Source organism: Mesocricetus auratus, unplaced genomic scaffold (genome assembly GCF_017639785.1).
Source record: "Mesocricetus auratus isolate SY011 unplaced genomic scaffold, BCM_Maur_2.0 Super-Scaffold_15014, whole genome shotgun sequence".
NCBI classification, from domain to species: Eukaryota; Metazoa; Chordata; class Mammalia; order Rodentia; family Cricetidae; genus Mesocricetus; species Mesocricetus auratus.
Window position 1 is genome coordinate 69,010,812 of NW_024429186.1, and position 15,992 is coordinate 69,026,803.

The 15,992-nt window shown below is 36.2% G+C and overlaps 1 protein-coding gene and 1 pseudogene across 6 annotated transcripts in view; one reads left to right on the forward strand and one right to left on the reverse strand.

The window, feature by feature from the left end:
* Nova1 (NOVA alternative splicing regulator 1) overlaps window positions 1-15,992 on the forward strand; it is a 117,024-nt gene that overhangs the window by 98,721 nt on the left and 2,311 nt on the right. For 4 of the 6 annotated variants that reach the window (XM_040743139.1, XM_040743141.1, XM_040743142.1 and 1 more), the window contains exons 4-5: window positions 3,975-4,046; window positions 15,235-15,992. The exon at window positions 15,235-15,992 is cut by the window's right edge and continues 2,311 nt beyond it. In XM_040743139.1, the coding sequence (XP_040599073.1) occupies window positions 3,975-4,046; window positions 15,235-15,992 (830 nt within the window). The remainder of the gene's footprint in view (window positions 1-3,974; window positions 4,047-15,234) is intronic. The other 2 variants (XM_040743140.1, XM_040743143.1) reach the window with 1 other exon arrangement.
* On the reverse strand, window positions 14,491-14,585 carry LOC121139645 (annotated as a pseudogene).

The following is a 15,992-nucleotide window of genomic DNA, read 5'->3' on the forward strand; positions in this document are numbered from 1 at the left end:
ACATGGAAGTATAAACAGTGTACCATAGATCTTAGAAGAGTTTAGTCAGGCAAGGAAGATGAAGGAAAAGAAGTTCATTTTAGAGGGGTGAGAAATGCAATAAGAAAGAAGGCTGTCCCTGCCCTTGAATAGTAGTAACAGGACTGACTGATTTGAACTATTTGTGCAAATATTTAGAGAAAATTAATGTTAAGTAGGATGGCGACAGACAAGCAATACCTGGTGTGTTTGGCAGAAGGATCTTATAAATGACAAGATTATTCCTCATTTTCTGAAAGAACTCCTTTAATTCATCTTAAAGATTATTGAAAAGTGAAGGCATCTCTTCCTTTTGCTGTTCTTTGTGCATAAAATAAATAATATGTGAAGGCTTATCCAGGCATTATTATTGGTAGTAAAATAAATATGAATGGACCAATAGACTAATGTTAATGTTGTAAGACAGACAAGGTGTTCATCAACCAATGGCAAGCTAATGGGACAGTTACTATTTAAATATTTTATTCTTAAGGACTAGTATATAAGGATTTTTTTGTAGAACACTACAAAACTTATGGGAGGTGATTAGTGGAATAATGGCTGGTTGGCAGATGAGCATGAAGAGAACAGCTGAGACCTGCTGCTGGTTGCTTTTCCTGCTTTATTTGTTTTACTTATTAGATGTCATTAACAACTGATTGTTACAGAATTGATTGAAGGAAGGCTACATTTATTCTAAAGTTTGTTTATGTTAATATTCTCTGGCCTAGCAAAATTCACATTTTAACATAAATTCATATAATTTGCTAAAGCATTTTAGCTCTTAATTTCTCAAGGCTTAGTTATATCAATATTTTACTAAATGTCTAGTATTAAAAAATCTTGATATTAGCCAGGGTTGGTGGCACATGACTTTATAGCCAGCACTCAGGAGGCAGAGGCAGGCTAATCTCTCTGAGTTCAAGGCCAGTGTTATCTACAGAGTTACAGAGCGAGTTCCAGGACAGGCATCAAAGCCTGTGTTTCAAAAAGTCAAGTATTTTAGGCAGAAACACAGAGTTTCTGTGAGTTCAAGGCTAGCCTGGTCTACATACCAATTTCTAGTCCAGCCAAGCTTATATAATGAGACCCTGTCTGTAACATAATTCAACCTAGACTATCTATAGAGAAAGGAGAAAAGAAGTGGGACTCAGTTACTGTGTCCTTCATGATCACTACTTACAACAGAAAGAAATAGATTAGAAAAATGTGTGCTTTATAGATTTTATACGTCTATCCACATATTGATATTATGTGGATATTTAATTAATTACATATTCATGATATATTTCATTGAGTAGCATTTCATAATCACTGTGTTAATAACTGCATAGAAATTTGATATAAATATTTTACTTATAAAATAGTAAAGAAAAATCGCCAAGCATTTATATTTATTTCAAAACAATTCTACCATGGATTTATAATCTATATCTGTGGACTTAAGAACAATTTACTCAACTATACCATTGGCATAATTAATAGGAAGCTTTAAATTAATGGCATTGTTTTAATACATTCATTTTCATCTCTTTATTGGGGGCAATTTTCCTCCTAGAATTTGAAAGAGCAACTGAAATGAAAACTACTTAGAATATAATTAGCATTGCTAATTATAAAGTTGAGTTGCATTTATGCATCAAAGGACCTGTATGAATAGTAGCTAGGAAAGCTCTTCCATTGCTCTGCCACTATTTTGTAGATATCTCACCCTAGAAAATACACCAACACTTTGCTGTGACATTGCAGTCAGCTCGTCCTTCAAATTGCACATTTGCGTAATTCTCACCTGTGTGAAATATTAAAATGTAGCTTCTTATCTTACTATCAAGCTTAATGATAAAACTTTAAGTTATTGGAAGCAAATTAATATATTTCAGAGGTTTAAATTATTTATTTTATTCATAGAAGAAAGGGAGAGCAACAAAATGAGTAGACAATTTTGATGAATATGAGTTGTATAAATTATTAATAAATATTCAGACTATATGAACATCATAAGGAATAGCAGTAAGGTTTTGACAGATCATCTGAATCTAAGTTATTACAAGTTCTGAGCCACATCAGGTTACCAATTTTTGCATCTACCTTTCTGGATTATTTAAACACCTCACTGAGGATTTGGATCTGAAACAAGATGATATTATCCATTACTTCCATTGAGTTTATTCTGATGAGCGTGGACATGTAGAATCTGGGTTTGGTATGACATAACTTGTATTGGGAAAAAGGAACCCTAGATTTGACATCTACTTATTTGTAAACTTGGACTGAGTGTTGGACTTAGTGGAGAACAATGTTTAAATGTGTGTAGTTCCTCCCGTAATTCCATGTCATTAAGCTAGATTAAGAAAATGAAACTTTCATACATTCATACAGCATGTGGTAATGAGACGTTATTAACAGTTCATCAGTTTATCATTGCACAGAAAAAATACATGTTAAAGTGGCTTTTAATGATGGAGAATAATATTGCTCTAGAAAATTGACAAGAATTACAAAGTGCTTCAATAGAAGATAAAATATTCGAAACTTTGAAAAGGAGCTCTACCCCTGACTTAGTACCATTTCCTGTTCTTTGTGTGATTTGAAAAAATTCCTTGGCTTGACACCACATTAGGTCGACTACTTCTTCAATTGTTTTAGGTTTTAAGAAAGAAAATATTTTGATGGAAAGACTTCATGAAACATAGCCTAATGCTGCAAATAGTCTTATTCTGTTAGTGGAAGGCAGTGAGTTGACACAGAACCTTCAAATTTATCACTGTTTTTTTTTTAACTGCTTTATCTAAATTGAAAGTTCTGACACCTTAAACACACCACAAACACGTTTACTTACTTTTCCTCAAACTTTCAAACCCCCATGGTTAGGCCTTTGTTCCTATCTCAATAGTTTTGATTAACATTTTACAAGATAATACATAATATACATTATATAGATTTGTCTAGGCTATAGAAAACTATCCCATTTGCCTATTAAGAAATACTCCTTTTAAAGGTCCCTGACTAGCCGTAATACATGGTTAAGTGCATTACTACACTTAAACAACGTTCTAAATTCCTTAAACTCTAAGGCGGGCTTGCTAGATATTACAGGTTTGAGAAGAATCCAGGTGAATGACTCAGTGAATATGAATGGCTCGCTGTGACACATCTCTGTAGCATATGCTTGTGCTTATAAGTGGACAGGAAATTCAGCTCCTAGTATCTTGTGACTATTTTGAACATGGGATGACAATACTACAATATATTACACTTTTTTCTATTTTAAATGTACCATTTAGCATAAGTGACAAAAATGATAATTTTAGAATGATGCCAGTTATATGTTTATTAATATGAGGCTAATGTTTACATTTTCAGATGGCTCTAAGTTTATTAAAATTAATATTTTAGAAGATAATGTGATATTAAGAACTCAGAACTACAAAATTAAATTGCTTTTGTATATGGATCCCTAAGTTCATGTGGAATCAGCTTGTTGGTGATGGTCAACATATTAAGTAGGTGGATACTTTTATGCCAAAGTAAACTTCATTTCACCACTTCTTCAAATCTCCAACTGTATTCATTGATAGGAAAATGGCTCTTCCAATTTTATTCATCTAACTTCTCGAATTTTCTTTGACATCTCTTTTTCCCCAAAAATTAGAGGGAAAGAAATGGCACTGCTCTTCATGCATATGGGCAGGATGCGTTTAGCACTCATGTGAGTTTCTATCAGTCACCATCATGGTTTCAAGTCATGAATTTATTTTTACATGCTTATGCATGCGTATTTACATGTATTAGTTACTCAGTTGATCTTAAGTTCCATTGAATTTGAATGAATAGGAGAAAACTTTGTTCATAGGATTTTGTTCTCGTTATATTACATTTTATTTCGTTTTATTTTGTTTAATGATCAGCTTAAGTCTCATAAAGGTTGATTTGCTCCTGAACTGCTTTGTTCCCAGACATTGCCATCTTCCCCAACTACCACCAAGTCCTCTCCATCTGACCCCATGACCACCTCCAGAGCTAATCAGGTACAGTATCATCCTCTCATCTACACCATACTTTCACAGCGATTGCCTGCCAGCTGGAGAAAAGGATAATGGTGGGTTAAGGATTTATTCGTTCATTCACATATATGCATCATGATCAGATTCCAAAGAATCTAACAAAGAAATATCAATCATTTTTTAATTTCACATGCATTTTAACTTCATTAACAATTATATTCAGGCAGTACCCTTAATTAGAATTTTTAGCCTATTCCTTAAAACTGTAGTACTTTACAAAGCCCTGAGGGTTAATGATTGAATTGGTCTTTTCATTTCTTTCAATATATCTTCCTAGGAGTTTTCATAAATAATTTAAGCATGTCCACATAGTTTATAAAATGTTTGAAAATTGAGCAAAGGTATATCTTTAAAGGTGAATATCATGTTACTTTTGAGACCAGCCTTACTGTGTAAACACTATCAACAATGAGCATTTCTAGCTTGAAAACTGGAGTAATTTTAGCATTGTTTAATAAGTGCGGACACAGTATATTTTGTTAATCCCAAACTTTTAATCACTTTTATTGCATAAGTTCACACTTTGAAATTAGAATTCTATCTTATTAGTTTGACTTGACAGCTGTTTTGAAACTCGGTATTTGCAAACCAGCCTTCAAAAATATATTTGTTGAGTAAAATAATTATTCAGATGTTTAAACACATTTCGTTTTATGTGTTAAATTTTGTTTAGATGAGAAGTACTTTCTTTATTATCTCTACTTTTCATTTTCAGTAAAATAAGGCTTCATGAGATTATTTAAATATTACCAGCTTATGTTTATATTTTTCATTAGTGGCAAACAAGGTATTGCTCCATATGTTGTATCTGGCATTTTTCGTATTTTTAATTTAAAGTCATCAGCATAATTTTGCTCATTGACTGATTCTAATAGTTTTGCAAACTCGGGGAAAATAAAATGACTTAAGCAAATCTAAGAAATCTTAGGATGCTGATCTGCAGTAGGAGTTTAGGTTTCTTTTTGTGAAATGAAACTTCCTTTAAGCATGAATACTTCACGGTGCTCTCATTTATCCCTGAAACAGTTAGGGTACATCAGAATGATGCATCCGTCACTTCTCTCTTAAAAACATGGTAGTGTGGGAGTGAGAAGAATGCATTTTCGGGGCTCCTTTCCTGCTTCTGTTCTTCCATGCTTTGGTCCTGTGGCATAGAACCTCACCAAGGAAATGACTGCCTTTTGTTTTAAATGTCTCCTGTGCTCCAGTAGTGTTTGATTACTCAACAAAAGCTGGACGGATGAGTACAACATAAACAAGACCAATGATTTTTCTCAAAGTAAGATGCTTAATAGAAAGCCAATCTACTAATTTTGTTTCTGAAATAAGATTTGTAATTTACTTATATGAATGTGGATTTTTCTAGAATGTTTTCTTAAGAAGTAAACTATATCTACTTTCTTATTGATGCTATATTTTATGCTCTAGATATATTATCACCTTTGCTTCTGCCAAATCTGCTATTGTAATGATTTGAAATATAGGCACTGTGATTTAATATTCTATCTACTGTGCTGATGCATTTTGTTTTACATACTGTTTTCTTTTTTGTTTGTATTTTTTCTGTTTATGTACAAAGAAGCATAGCTCCTGGATCACATGAAGCAAGTAAAATCCTTAATTTATTGAAAGAGTTGTAGCTTCTCAATAAGATTTCATTCTTAGTGATTTGTAACTCTCCACTGTAGTCCTTCGTGGTAGGTTCTCTCCAGATGGCCGTAGCAAAGGAATGTCATCTTCATTCACTCACACTCTAACTGTTCAGCACCTAGTCCTGTCTTCTGAATTGCCCTTGTAAATTTCCTAATTTATGTCTATAAGTATAGTCTGATTAGGAAAATATGACTCAAAGTAAAAATCTTAAACTTTGCAAAAGTAAAATATTATGTATAGAGATGGATAGATATATGTATACCAATTTAAACTTAGTTCATGTTTACTAGCTATTATCAAATGTTTTTAATCTTATAAGCAGTAGAAATGGAGAAAATCAGGGATTTCTATTTTAGATTAAAAACCACTGGATGTATTATAGCTCATATGATAACCCTGCTGTAAAAGCAGGAGGAAGAAATCTTCTCCAAAGAAAATTAGTATAAGCAAAGCAGATTACAGTCATGTAACTAACATTTGTATTATTTTCTAATCAATATTGGACGAATGAATTTTGGTCAGGTTCTCATTTAAGATTAATAGTTTGTGTTACTTACTGATGTATAGAAAAAAACTAATGAGCTGTAAATAATGCAGAAAATCTAGAAATGAAAACCCAGGCAGTAATTCAGAGAATATGTTTTCTCTGCAGAGCCATCATTCCAAAACTTTTCATTCTGAAGATTATCATGTTTAGCACTTGAATTTTATCTGTATTATGATTCAGCCTCCTTAACATGTTCCCTTGAGTCACATTCTGACACTATTGTTCAACAGTAGTTCAATAGTATCTCCCCTTGAATACTGAGGACCCACTGTGAGAAACCTCATAAAGTGATAGAGAAAAGGGAACACTAGAACAAAGTGTCTGTAGTGGAAACTTTGTATAACCATTTACCTGTCCAGCGATCCCATGTGAAACTCAAATGCTAGGGTTTCTTAGGGCTGACTATGAAAGTCCCAGCTCTTTCCACAGTGGTGCAGTGCCTGGGTGTGTTCATTTAAAGGCACTGTGAAAAATATTAGACGCTAAAAGTCAATTACTTGGTAAATAGCTTATTTTGAATGCTTGAGTTAACAACAATCTAATGCTACTGTTGTCTGTTTCTGAAGTCTAAGGTATTTCCAATTCCCTGTCCTTAGCTTAGTTCCACAATCAGCATCTAGAGAGCATGCAGCGCTCTTGCTTAGCAGTAAAATGTCACAGTCTCTATTGGGAAGCAGTTGGTAAAGCTAACACTGCTACGCTTTATTTTCCTTTTATGTGTTTCACATTTTAAGATGAATGTTTGCAGCTTTTTCACATGTGATATGTTCAAGTGAAGAAAATATAAAGCAAAGAGAATTGGTTAAACTTTCAGAAGCGTTAACAGGATCAGTAGCATTTATCAGTTCCAAGATGATGCTCATTCCACTCGTTGTCTCCTCATAGTTTTATACGTCAGTCAGCGATGCCTCAGTATTAGAAGCAGGGCACAGATCACAGGTGCAGGCCTTCCTGCTGTCACTCTTACTGCTTCTCCTTTCCCGTCCCGTAAGCTTATGGGTACTTCCCTGAAACTGACGCCATCCAGAGAACCTTCTTGAACTGATGCTGGCAATACTTACTAGGCCAGCATTTCACACCCATGCCTTTTGCCTATTCAGTTATTTCCACAGACGTCTCTCTCTGTACGAGAAGCATACCCTTTCCCTATTACTGAATGCTATCCTTTCTTTAACTGTATCCTATGTCAACTTTTGACGCTCTGTAGAGATATGCCAATCTGCATACAGTGTTTTCTCCAATCTTTTTATTTAATCATTGACCCTCTCATACATGTGTGCAGCATATTGTGAACATGTTCACTTTGGGCCTTCCTCTCTTTTCTGCCCTGCCACTCCTGTTTTTAAAACACAGAACTGCCTTCTCTCCTTATCAACTCTTTCCCCCACAAACTAATGTCTCTTCTGTTACTTCATAGCAAAATTCTCACAAGTATCTCTAGCCTGTTTCCCATGTCTACTCCAGTCAGGCTCTTACCACCACCGCTCCACTAACCTTCAGTGGACAGTAATTGTAGCCTCATTGCGGATTCCAGGAGTTTGTTCTCAGTCCACATGTTCGCAGCTATATGTGTCCCATTTTGTTACATTCATTACTGTGCTGTGCTTCCTGTAGTGTCCAGAATTCTACATCACCATGCTGGCTCTGCTCCTGGCCTGTTACTGGTCCCCCCCTCTTGTTCCCACTCACTGATGGAATATCCTAGTCTTATGAGCATCATATATCTTGCCTTTTATATACTGTTCTGTGCAGAATGCGTGCTTTGAGATTTTGTGCTGCTTTCAGACCTTAAAAGCTACTGTCTAAAGAACATTTCTCACAGATACAGAGGCTGGAAAGCCAACAGTCAAGATGCCAACTCTAATGAGAGCTTTCTTGCATCATATTCACATGGCAGAGGGCAGAGAGGTAGAGAAAAGGACCAAGGCAATGTCTTCACATAACAGAAGAGAGAGAAGCCATCCCTGAAAACGTATGCAATGTAGTAGTAGGAAGCCACAAAATGTAGTCACTACTGAAAGGCCTGACCTACCAACACTGTTGCATTGGGATCAAGTTACAGCAAATGAATTGTGGAGAAGAACACACTCTCTCTGTCAAACCACAGCAAACGTGAAATAGCAGAATCTTTTTGCAGGCTCTTATAAGCTCCGTACCATATTTTGATGTTCATGGTTTAAATTTATAATTTCCCAAAGTTTTTCCTCAAATTTAAGCTTCACGTCACAAGTACCTTGAACTCATCTCTCACAGTGCAACCCCACACTGCCGACAGCTGCCTGTTTAATGTACACATCTAACTGCATCCTTAGTACAGTAGCTCCAAAGCCCGCCCTAACCATTGTCCTTTTAAAACTTGTGTTCTCTTGCCTACCTCCGAATACTGTAAACCAGTTTACATGGTAAAATCCAGCATACCCAAATTTGCATCGGCACTGGTTAGGGTCTGCCTCAGAGCACACTGCCTCTTCTGTCGGATCGTGGCACTGCCTCTAGATCACTCTGGGCAGCCACACCGCACAGCTGCTATTCCTTTTAGACACTGGCAGGTCCTTCCTCAGTGCTCTGCCCTCGTTTTTGTCTGTGGTTTTTCTGCATGTGAAATTCTAACCTCACAGATGTGCTTTGTTAAGACCTTTGTAATCCTTCAAGATTATTCCAAACTACCTACTCAGGAGACTACTTACCCCTGTTTGTTACCCTGTCTGGCCTCGCTCTCTTCCCAGCACTTCTGATTGCCATTGTCATGCTGTTCTTTGTTGCTCTGTCTTGGGAGTACTGTGCACTTTCTTACTAATACATCTGTTGTATTCTGTGCGCCCCATCACTCCATTACAATGTTACGTTGTATGACATGAATTTTCTCTATTTCGCTCTCTGAAGTTATGAAGAAGTACACAATGAGAGACTAGCAGTAGATATAACAGTTTTATAGAATACTTCAAGTGAAACCTGGCCAAGGAATTGTCTCTAATGGTGCAAACCAACTAGAAGAAATTGATTTATTGAATAAAGAGGTTAACCTTAAAGAATATAGTCTTTGCCACACATTTCTTCTGTTCATCTCTAGCATTATCTCTGATATATGAAGTATTTCCCAATTCCTATGGATACATAAAATAACAATGCAATAGAAAAATGAGTTAAGTCCAGGAATGGTAATTTATAGAGAAAAGAATAGAAATGTCCAATAAAAGCATATTCAGTTTCACCAGCATCAGGATAGGTAGCAGTGTCTGTCAAAAGGTTTTTCCTAGAGAGATAGAATTCCATGTAAGTATATATGATACACATGTATCAGACTCAGAAACAATGTGTGTGTTTAGAAGTCAAATGTTGGCAAGTATACATGAATAAGCATTCACACACATCTTGGTAAAATAAGCACTGTGACACGGCGCTTAAGAATTTCAAGAGCCTAAGCACCATTCTGATGCATAGCTTTATAGTTGAATGAGTATGTAGTACAGCGTTAGTTACATCAGCAAAAGGAGGGAAACGACTTGATCTTTAAAATTCAATCCTTGAAGGATTTCTGGTATTGCACAGTGTTATGTGGGAAATCTATGAAAGTAATGAAAGAGATCCATGTAAACTGGTCTACTATGAACTAGAGAAAACTACATTCCTAACAAACATGGCCCTCTTCTTAATAGTCACAAAATATCTACCATGTTTTGGGTTTGAATGCATTAGTGTGATGACAGAAATATGAAAATTACTGGCTTTTATTATGATGTCTTTCTTCCTAAAAGTTAGCTAAAAGTGATAATGGGATAAAAACTCAGATATCAATTCTGATACATATGATGTGTTAAATAGAAATTAGAAGTCTCTCAAGGGAAAGATTTGATAGCATATGTGCCTGTGAGTTGCAAAATTATACTTCTTGGAATGTGCTAGTCAATGTCACATATGATTCCTGGGGAGAGACCTATGTCCCAGAAGGCTGCTCATTTACTGTAAGGGAATGGCCATTTTTTCATATTTTAAAATTATACCAAATTAATTATTATATAATAAATGTAATTTTTATCTTTCATAGTTATCATATCAAAAGTTCTTGAGCCCAGCTTCATATAAAACCTACGTGTGGAGTTTCTAATATAATAGCTCCTGGGGGCCAAGGTAACAGATATATGTTTGAACAGTTTAATACCTGCAAACGTTTTAGTATAGATATTAGTTTAGGATTAAGAAGATTTGTTAAGTAATATGATTTAAGGTACAAAGGTATATTACTTGAAAGGCTTTTTTCTGTCTGAGTTGCATTAGTAGACTTGCCTAGTGACAGATATGGCTAGATATTTTTTCCTGGAGATCTTTACATGCAAATTATATTCATGCTTTTTTAATGTTGTTTTGTACTGTTATTGCCAAAAATTATGAAACTAGATTAAGCAGATGCTTTTTCCCCATGCTTCCTTCATTGCCAGTATGTCCAGTGTTATTGTAGTGTTGGTGTGTTTGTGCGCGCACGCGCACACACACACACACACACACACATACACACACATGCATGTTCATAATGTGGCCTCACAGTGGTTAATTTACTGCTCCAGTACAGTTGATGATTTTAAAAGTCATATCTTTTCCCCCTTATTACTTTATTGATTATTATTTAATCAGTCTTTACATTTTCCCTATTTGGGTGACACTGTGTATTCCTTATGATGCAAAGTGTTCCATCTCTTTAACTCTCAAACATTTCTAATCTCCAAAGCCATAGCCATTCATCTGCTTGACATTATCATTTTAGTGTCTAACAGATATTCCAAGCAAGAGTGTCCAAAACAGGTCCCTTTCTAGTCACAAGCCTCATCCTTTCTTCCCATCATCTACATCACTAAACACACTCTCTGACTTTGTTCATTGCTATTTTCATGTTTCACTTTTTTTTTGAAACAAGGTGTCTCTGTGGAGCCCTGGCTATCATGGAATACTTTCTATATACCAGGCTGGCCTTGAACTCATAGAGATTTGCCTGCCTCAGTCTCCTGAGTGCTAAGATTAAAGACATGAATCAGCATCCAGCTTGCACATTTTCACCTTTTAAGTTGAATATTGAATTCAGAGAATAATAATAAATTGAGGGTCCTAATTTGCATATCAAAAATTAAATTTTTCAGATATACGTTTTTACTAACCAGAATTAAACATTGCTTTAGCGCATTTATGCCAAAATGGATGTGGGGAGACTATGAACAATAATAAAAAGCACTTTTTTATTTTACCTGTGAATATTTCAAATAGCCCTTCTTCTATAAAGAGAACTTCAGTTTAGAAAATCAGAATTTTTAAAGCAGCAAGACTATCCTAAATTATTCTGACTTTTAAAATAGACTTCTCTGCCATATTGTATCACTTGACAACTTCTCTGGTTCCCTGCAGTTGACTGTAACAGCTTTGCTGTTGGTGTAACTGTCGACAGTGCTTGTCATCTCGGAGTACCACGAGTAGTTTTCAGTGCTTCTGTGCTAGAAAGCTTGCACTGTCTCCTTCTCTTCCTTCCACCTTTACCTCCCAAGCAGTGCTGCAATGTGACTGTAAAACAGGCATCATCCACAAAGGAGAAGAATGCTTCAGAAGCAAAGCAAAGGAGTGTTAAGACATATAAGAAGTACAGTAACCTATTCTTGTTTTGCTATTAGACATTTTGTAAGGACATGTTCATTTCTGTCTCCATCCAGAGCCATACAAAAGGGGATTCACTGTCTCCCCTTCTTACTGTCTTAGTTTATAGACAGAAGGGAAAATGAAGCGTGTAAAAGAAACAAAATGAGGTACAATCCCATAGTACTTCTAGAGGTACCTACTCATATGTATCACGCCTAGTTTGAGTTTAGAATGCAAAGCTTGGAACAGAAGGGCGAGGCATTCGCAGTACAGTTACTCTTTGAGTCAGTAGATGCCCACTTTGGGCCATCTTTTTAACTGGCCCCTCTCACCACTTAATAAAATAACACTCAGTCCCAGACCCCTGAAATTAATCTGACTCCATTTTCATGGCTGAACTAGGCTAGCCACTAGCTTTAGAAACTAGGACACTATAAAACAGGGTAGGAAACAATAGTTTAATAAGTGAACATGTAGGAATAAGGCAGATGTTATATAGATACTTGTTTGTCAGTGTGACAGTATTGGATATATAAGTGACTAAAAAACTTTTTGTGTTGGCTTCAAAAAATTTCCAAGAAGATTAAAACATCACTGTACTTAACTTTTGAATGCTTCAGCATATGCATGGTGTAAATGGAACTTTTAGAATTTGAGAATAGTAAACATTACTCTTGATTTAAGAATCCAGAGTCAGAGACTAGAAGTACACAGTTAAGAATGCTTACTGCTCTTGCAAAAAAAAAAAAAAAAAAACACGTATTAGGTTCACAGCTCCCCAAAGAAGTCTTAAAATTGCAGCTCCTGCTTCAGGAGATATGATGCCCTCTTCTGGCCTCAGCAGGTACCACATGTGCAAGGTACAATTACAGACATGCAAATAAAATACACACATAAAATAAATCAATCTTTTTTAAACTAAGAAATAATGAACCCAATGTCAGGTGTTTTGTACATACACATACAAATGTCTCTCTGTGTGGCAAACCATCGTTTAAATAATTGTATTCCCTGTACAAATGTATCCTATGTTTTATTTCTCTAATGATTACCCATATGAAACTTAAACCAGGTGCAAACAGGAACAGTAAAGTCAAATAAAATGGTGGCCTGGCCTACTGGAAGATGCCTTTTTGGGCTAATATCTGCTCAGGAGAAACAGCACAATAAGAATTGTTGGAACAGTTACACTATAGGGTATGAGGTTTGAATATTTTTATGGGTACAATTAAAGTGCTTGTGGGATGCATTAGACTTCAGCAGGTGAAAGCACACACATTGGCGGGAAGTCAGTGTAAAGAAGGCGAAAAACAGCTGGAAGATACACAAGATCAAAGCTATACATAGACAATAAGACATAGACAGTAAGAGCGGACTGTACTTAGGAACTCACAGTGAAAATGCAGACTAAGAGAGGGGTTTCAGTGACTACCTCACAGACAGAGATACCGAGACAGGAGACGCTAGAGATGATGAAGTGGGCAAGACAAGGTAGGGCAGTCTAGAAAAGTTTGCAGTCTACATGGTAACCCAGTAGTTCAGTGTAGGATCTTATGAGGAAAAAATTAATGGAGGATTTTAATAAGTTTTTGTAGGATTTTCATGTGTGATAAAACTTAAGGTTTGTTCTAATTTACCTTTATAGTAGGATAAGGTAGAATTAGGGTTAGCATTATAATTATAACTCTTTAAAGATGAGTAATTCTCAGGTGAAAAAGTCTACTAAGATTAATAACTGCTAAAAACTTCTTCTAATATCATCCATAAAATAATTTAACCTAGTTGGCAACCTTGAATATGTTTGCCATCTTTAAGATGTGGTTTTGTATTTGGATTATTTAGATTTCAATAATGAAAAAATTATTTTCATGAAAGGATTAAATATATTAGAAAAAGACAATATTTTATATGTATAAAGTAAAAGTAAATCAAAAGCACGTGTAAGATGTATAAATACATTCATATGTGTCCACTCTGGAACATGATATGTTTACTGCCTGTGGTCACAGTAACAGAATAACCAGACCTTACAGACTGCCTTTAAAATGTTCCTAGCACATCTGTTTTAATGGTAGCATTGGTGATACTTACTAAAAATGAGCTAATGAAGTTCAGAAAACCTCAGCTGTAAAAACTAAACTTGCACTCAGATTTTAGAGTTACGTTAGCCATCCTTTCTAACCTGCCCCACATAGAGAACAAAGCAGTTACTTCAGTGCCCTATCAGTGACTACAGTCTAGTTTGAGGTGTCCATGGAGGGGGCATAGATAGAGATATGGATGTCAACAGGTCCGAGTTCAAGGTCAATACCTAGCTTATGGGTCAATACCTAGCTTATGGGTTTTAGGGCTTATGAACATGTCACACTCGTATACTTATACAACACCATTTTATTGTGCTGAAGTAAGTCCAGGTGTGCTGATTTTTGTAGCTGCATACTCAGTATAAATTAAGAAGATGGCCACACTGGCCTGCTGTAAACACTCGGGGACTGCAGTCATCTCTCCTCACCACTTCATGATAGGGTAGCAAGCACTACTACTAAATATACTGTGTCTTCTAAAAGAGCTAATCAAACCGTCAGAGTGCCCAGGTGATATAACTTTCAAATCCCCTTATGAAACATTTTAAATACTGGTAAGAACAGATACTACACTTGATCTTAGCCAAAAGGCCGAGAAGTGATGAAACATTTTAAATAATTTTTACTAATTCGGTGACCAAATTTTATAAAGTTAAATGACTATGTATTCAACTAAAAAAATAAAATACTGATCTTCACCTCCATATTTAGCCATAAAACATATATTTGTGAGTAACCCCAAAACTACTAGGTATGAAGGAACATGAAATTAATGTTTTGAAAGGTTTAAGTGGGTATTTTCTTCTGCTGTCTTTGTTAACTTTGCTTTCATAATTCTACAGTGCCTGTTCATGTTTCTCAGAGCAGTTTCTTTAAGCTGCCGTGGATGAAGAACCAGTAGCCATATTATAATTTTTGAGCTATCTGAAACATTACCATTGATGTTCATTTATAAGTCCCTCTGTTTTGACATGCTGATTTCTCATAGACTGTATTGCAAAATGCAGAGATTCAAGGAACTTTTTGTTTAACAGTTTTGACTTGAAGATTGCTTTTCCTTTGAAAACTCTCATTGTACAAGGTAGCTTTATTAAAATATGATAAAAGTCACTTTAAAGTTGTGGTATTTCCATCTTAATAAATTATGTTTAAACTAATTATTTATTATTGCACCTTTTCTAGGATAGCAAAGTAATATGATGTATGTGCACAAAACAGAAGTATTATTTATACGTATTTTTTTTAATTACAGGTAAAGATTATAGTTCCCAACAGCACAGCAGGTCTGATAATAGGGAAGGGAGGTGCTACTGTGAAGGCTATAATGGAGCAGTCAGGGGCTTGGGTGCAGCTTTCCCAGAAACCCGATGGGATCAACTTGCAAGAGAGGGTTGTCACTGTGAGTGGAGAACCTGAACAAAACCGAAAAGCCGTTGAACTTATCACCCAGAAGATTCAAGAGGATCCGCAGAGTGGCAGCTGTCTCAATATCAGTTATGCCAATGTGACAGGTCCAGTGGCAAATTCCAACCCGACCGGATCTCCCTATGCAAACACTGCTGAAGTGTTACCAACCGCCGCAGCAGCCGCAGGGCTTTTAGGACATGCTAACCTTGCCGGCGTTGCGGCCTTCCCAGCAGTTTTATCTGGCTTCACAGGCAATGACCTGGTGGCCATCACCTCCGCACTTAATACATTAGCCAGCTATGGATATAATCTCAACACATTAGGTTTAGGGCTCAGCCAAGCAGCAGCAACGGGGGCTTTGGCTGCAGCAGCTGCCAGTGCCAACCCAGCAGCAGCAGCAGCCAATTTGTTGGCCACCTATGCCAGTGAGGCCTCGGCCAGCGGCAGCACGGCTGGTGGAACGGCGGGGACATTTGCATTAGGTAGCCTGGCTGCTGCTACTGCTGCAACCAATGGATACTTTGGAGCTGCCTCGCCCCTAGCTGCCAGTGCCATTCTAGGGACAGAGAAATCCACTGATGGATCAAAGGATGTAGTTGAAAT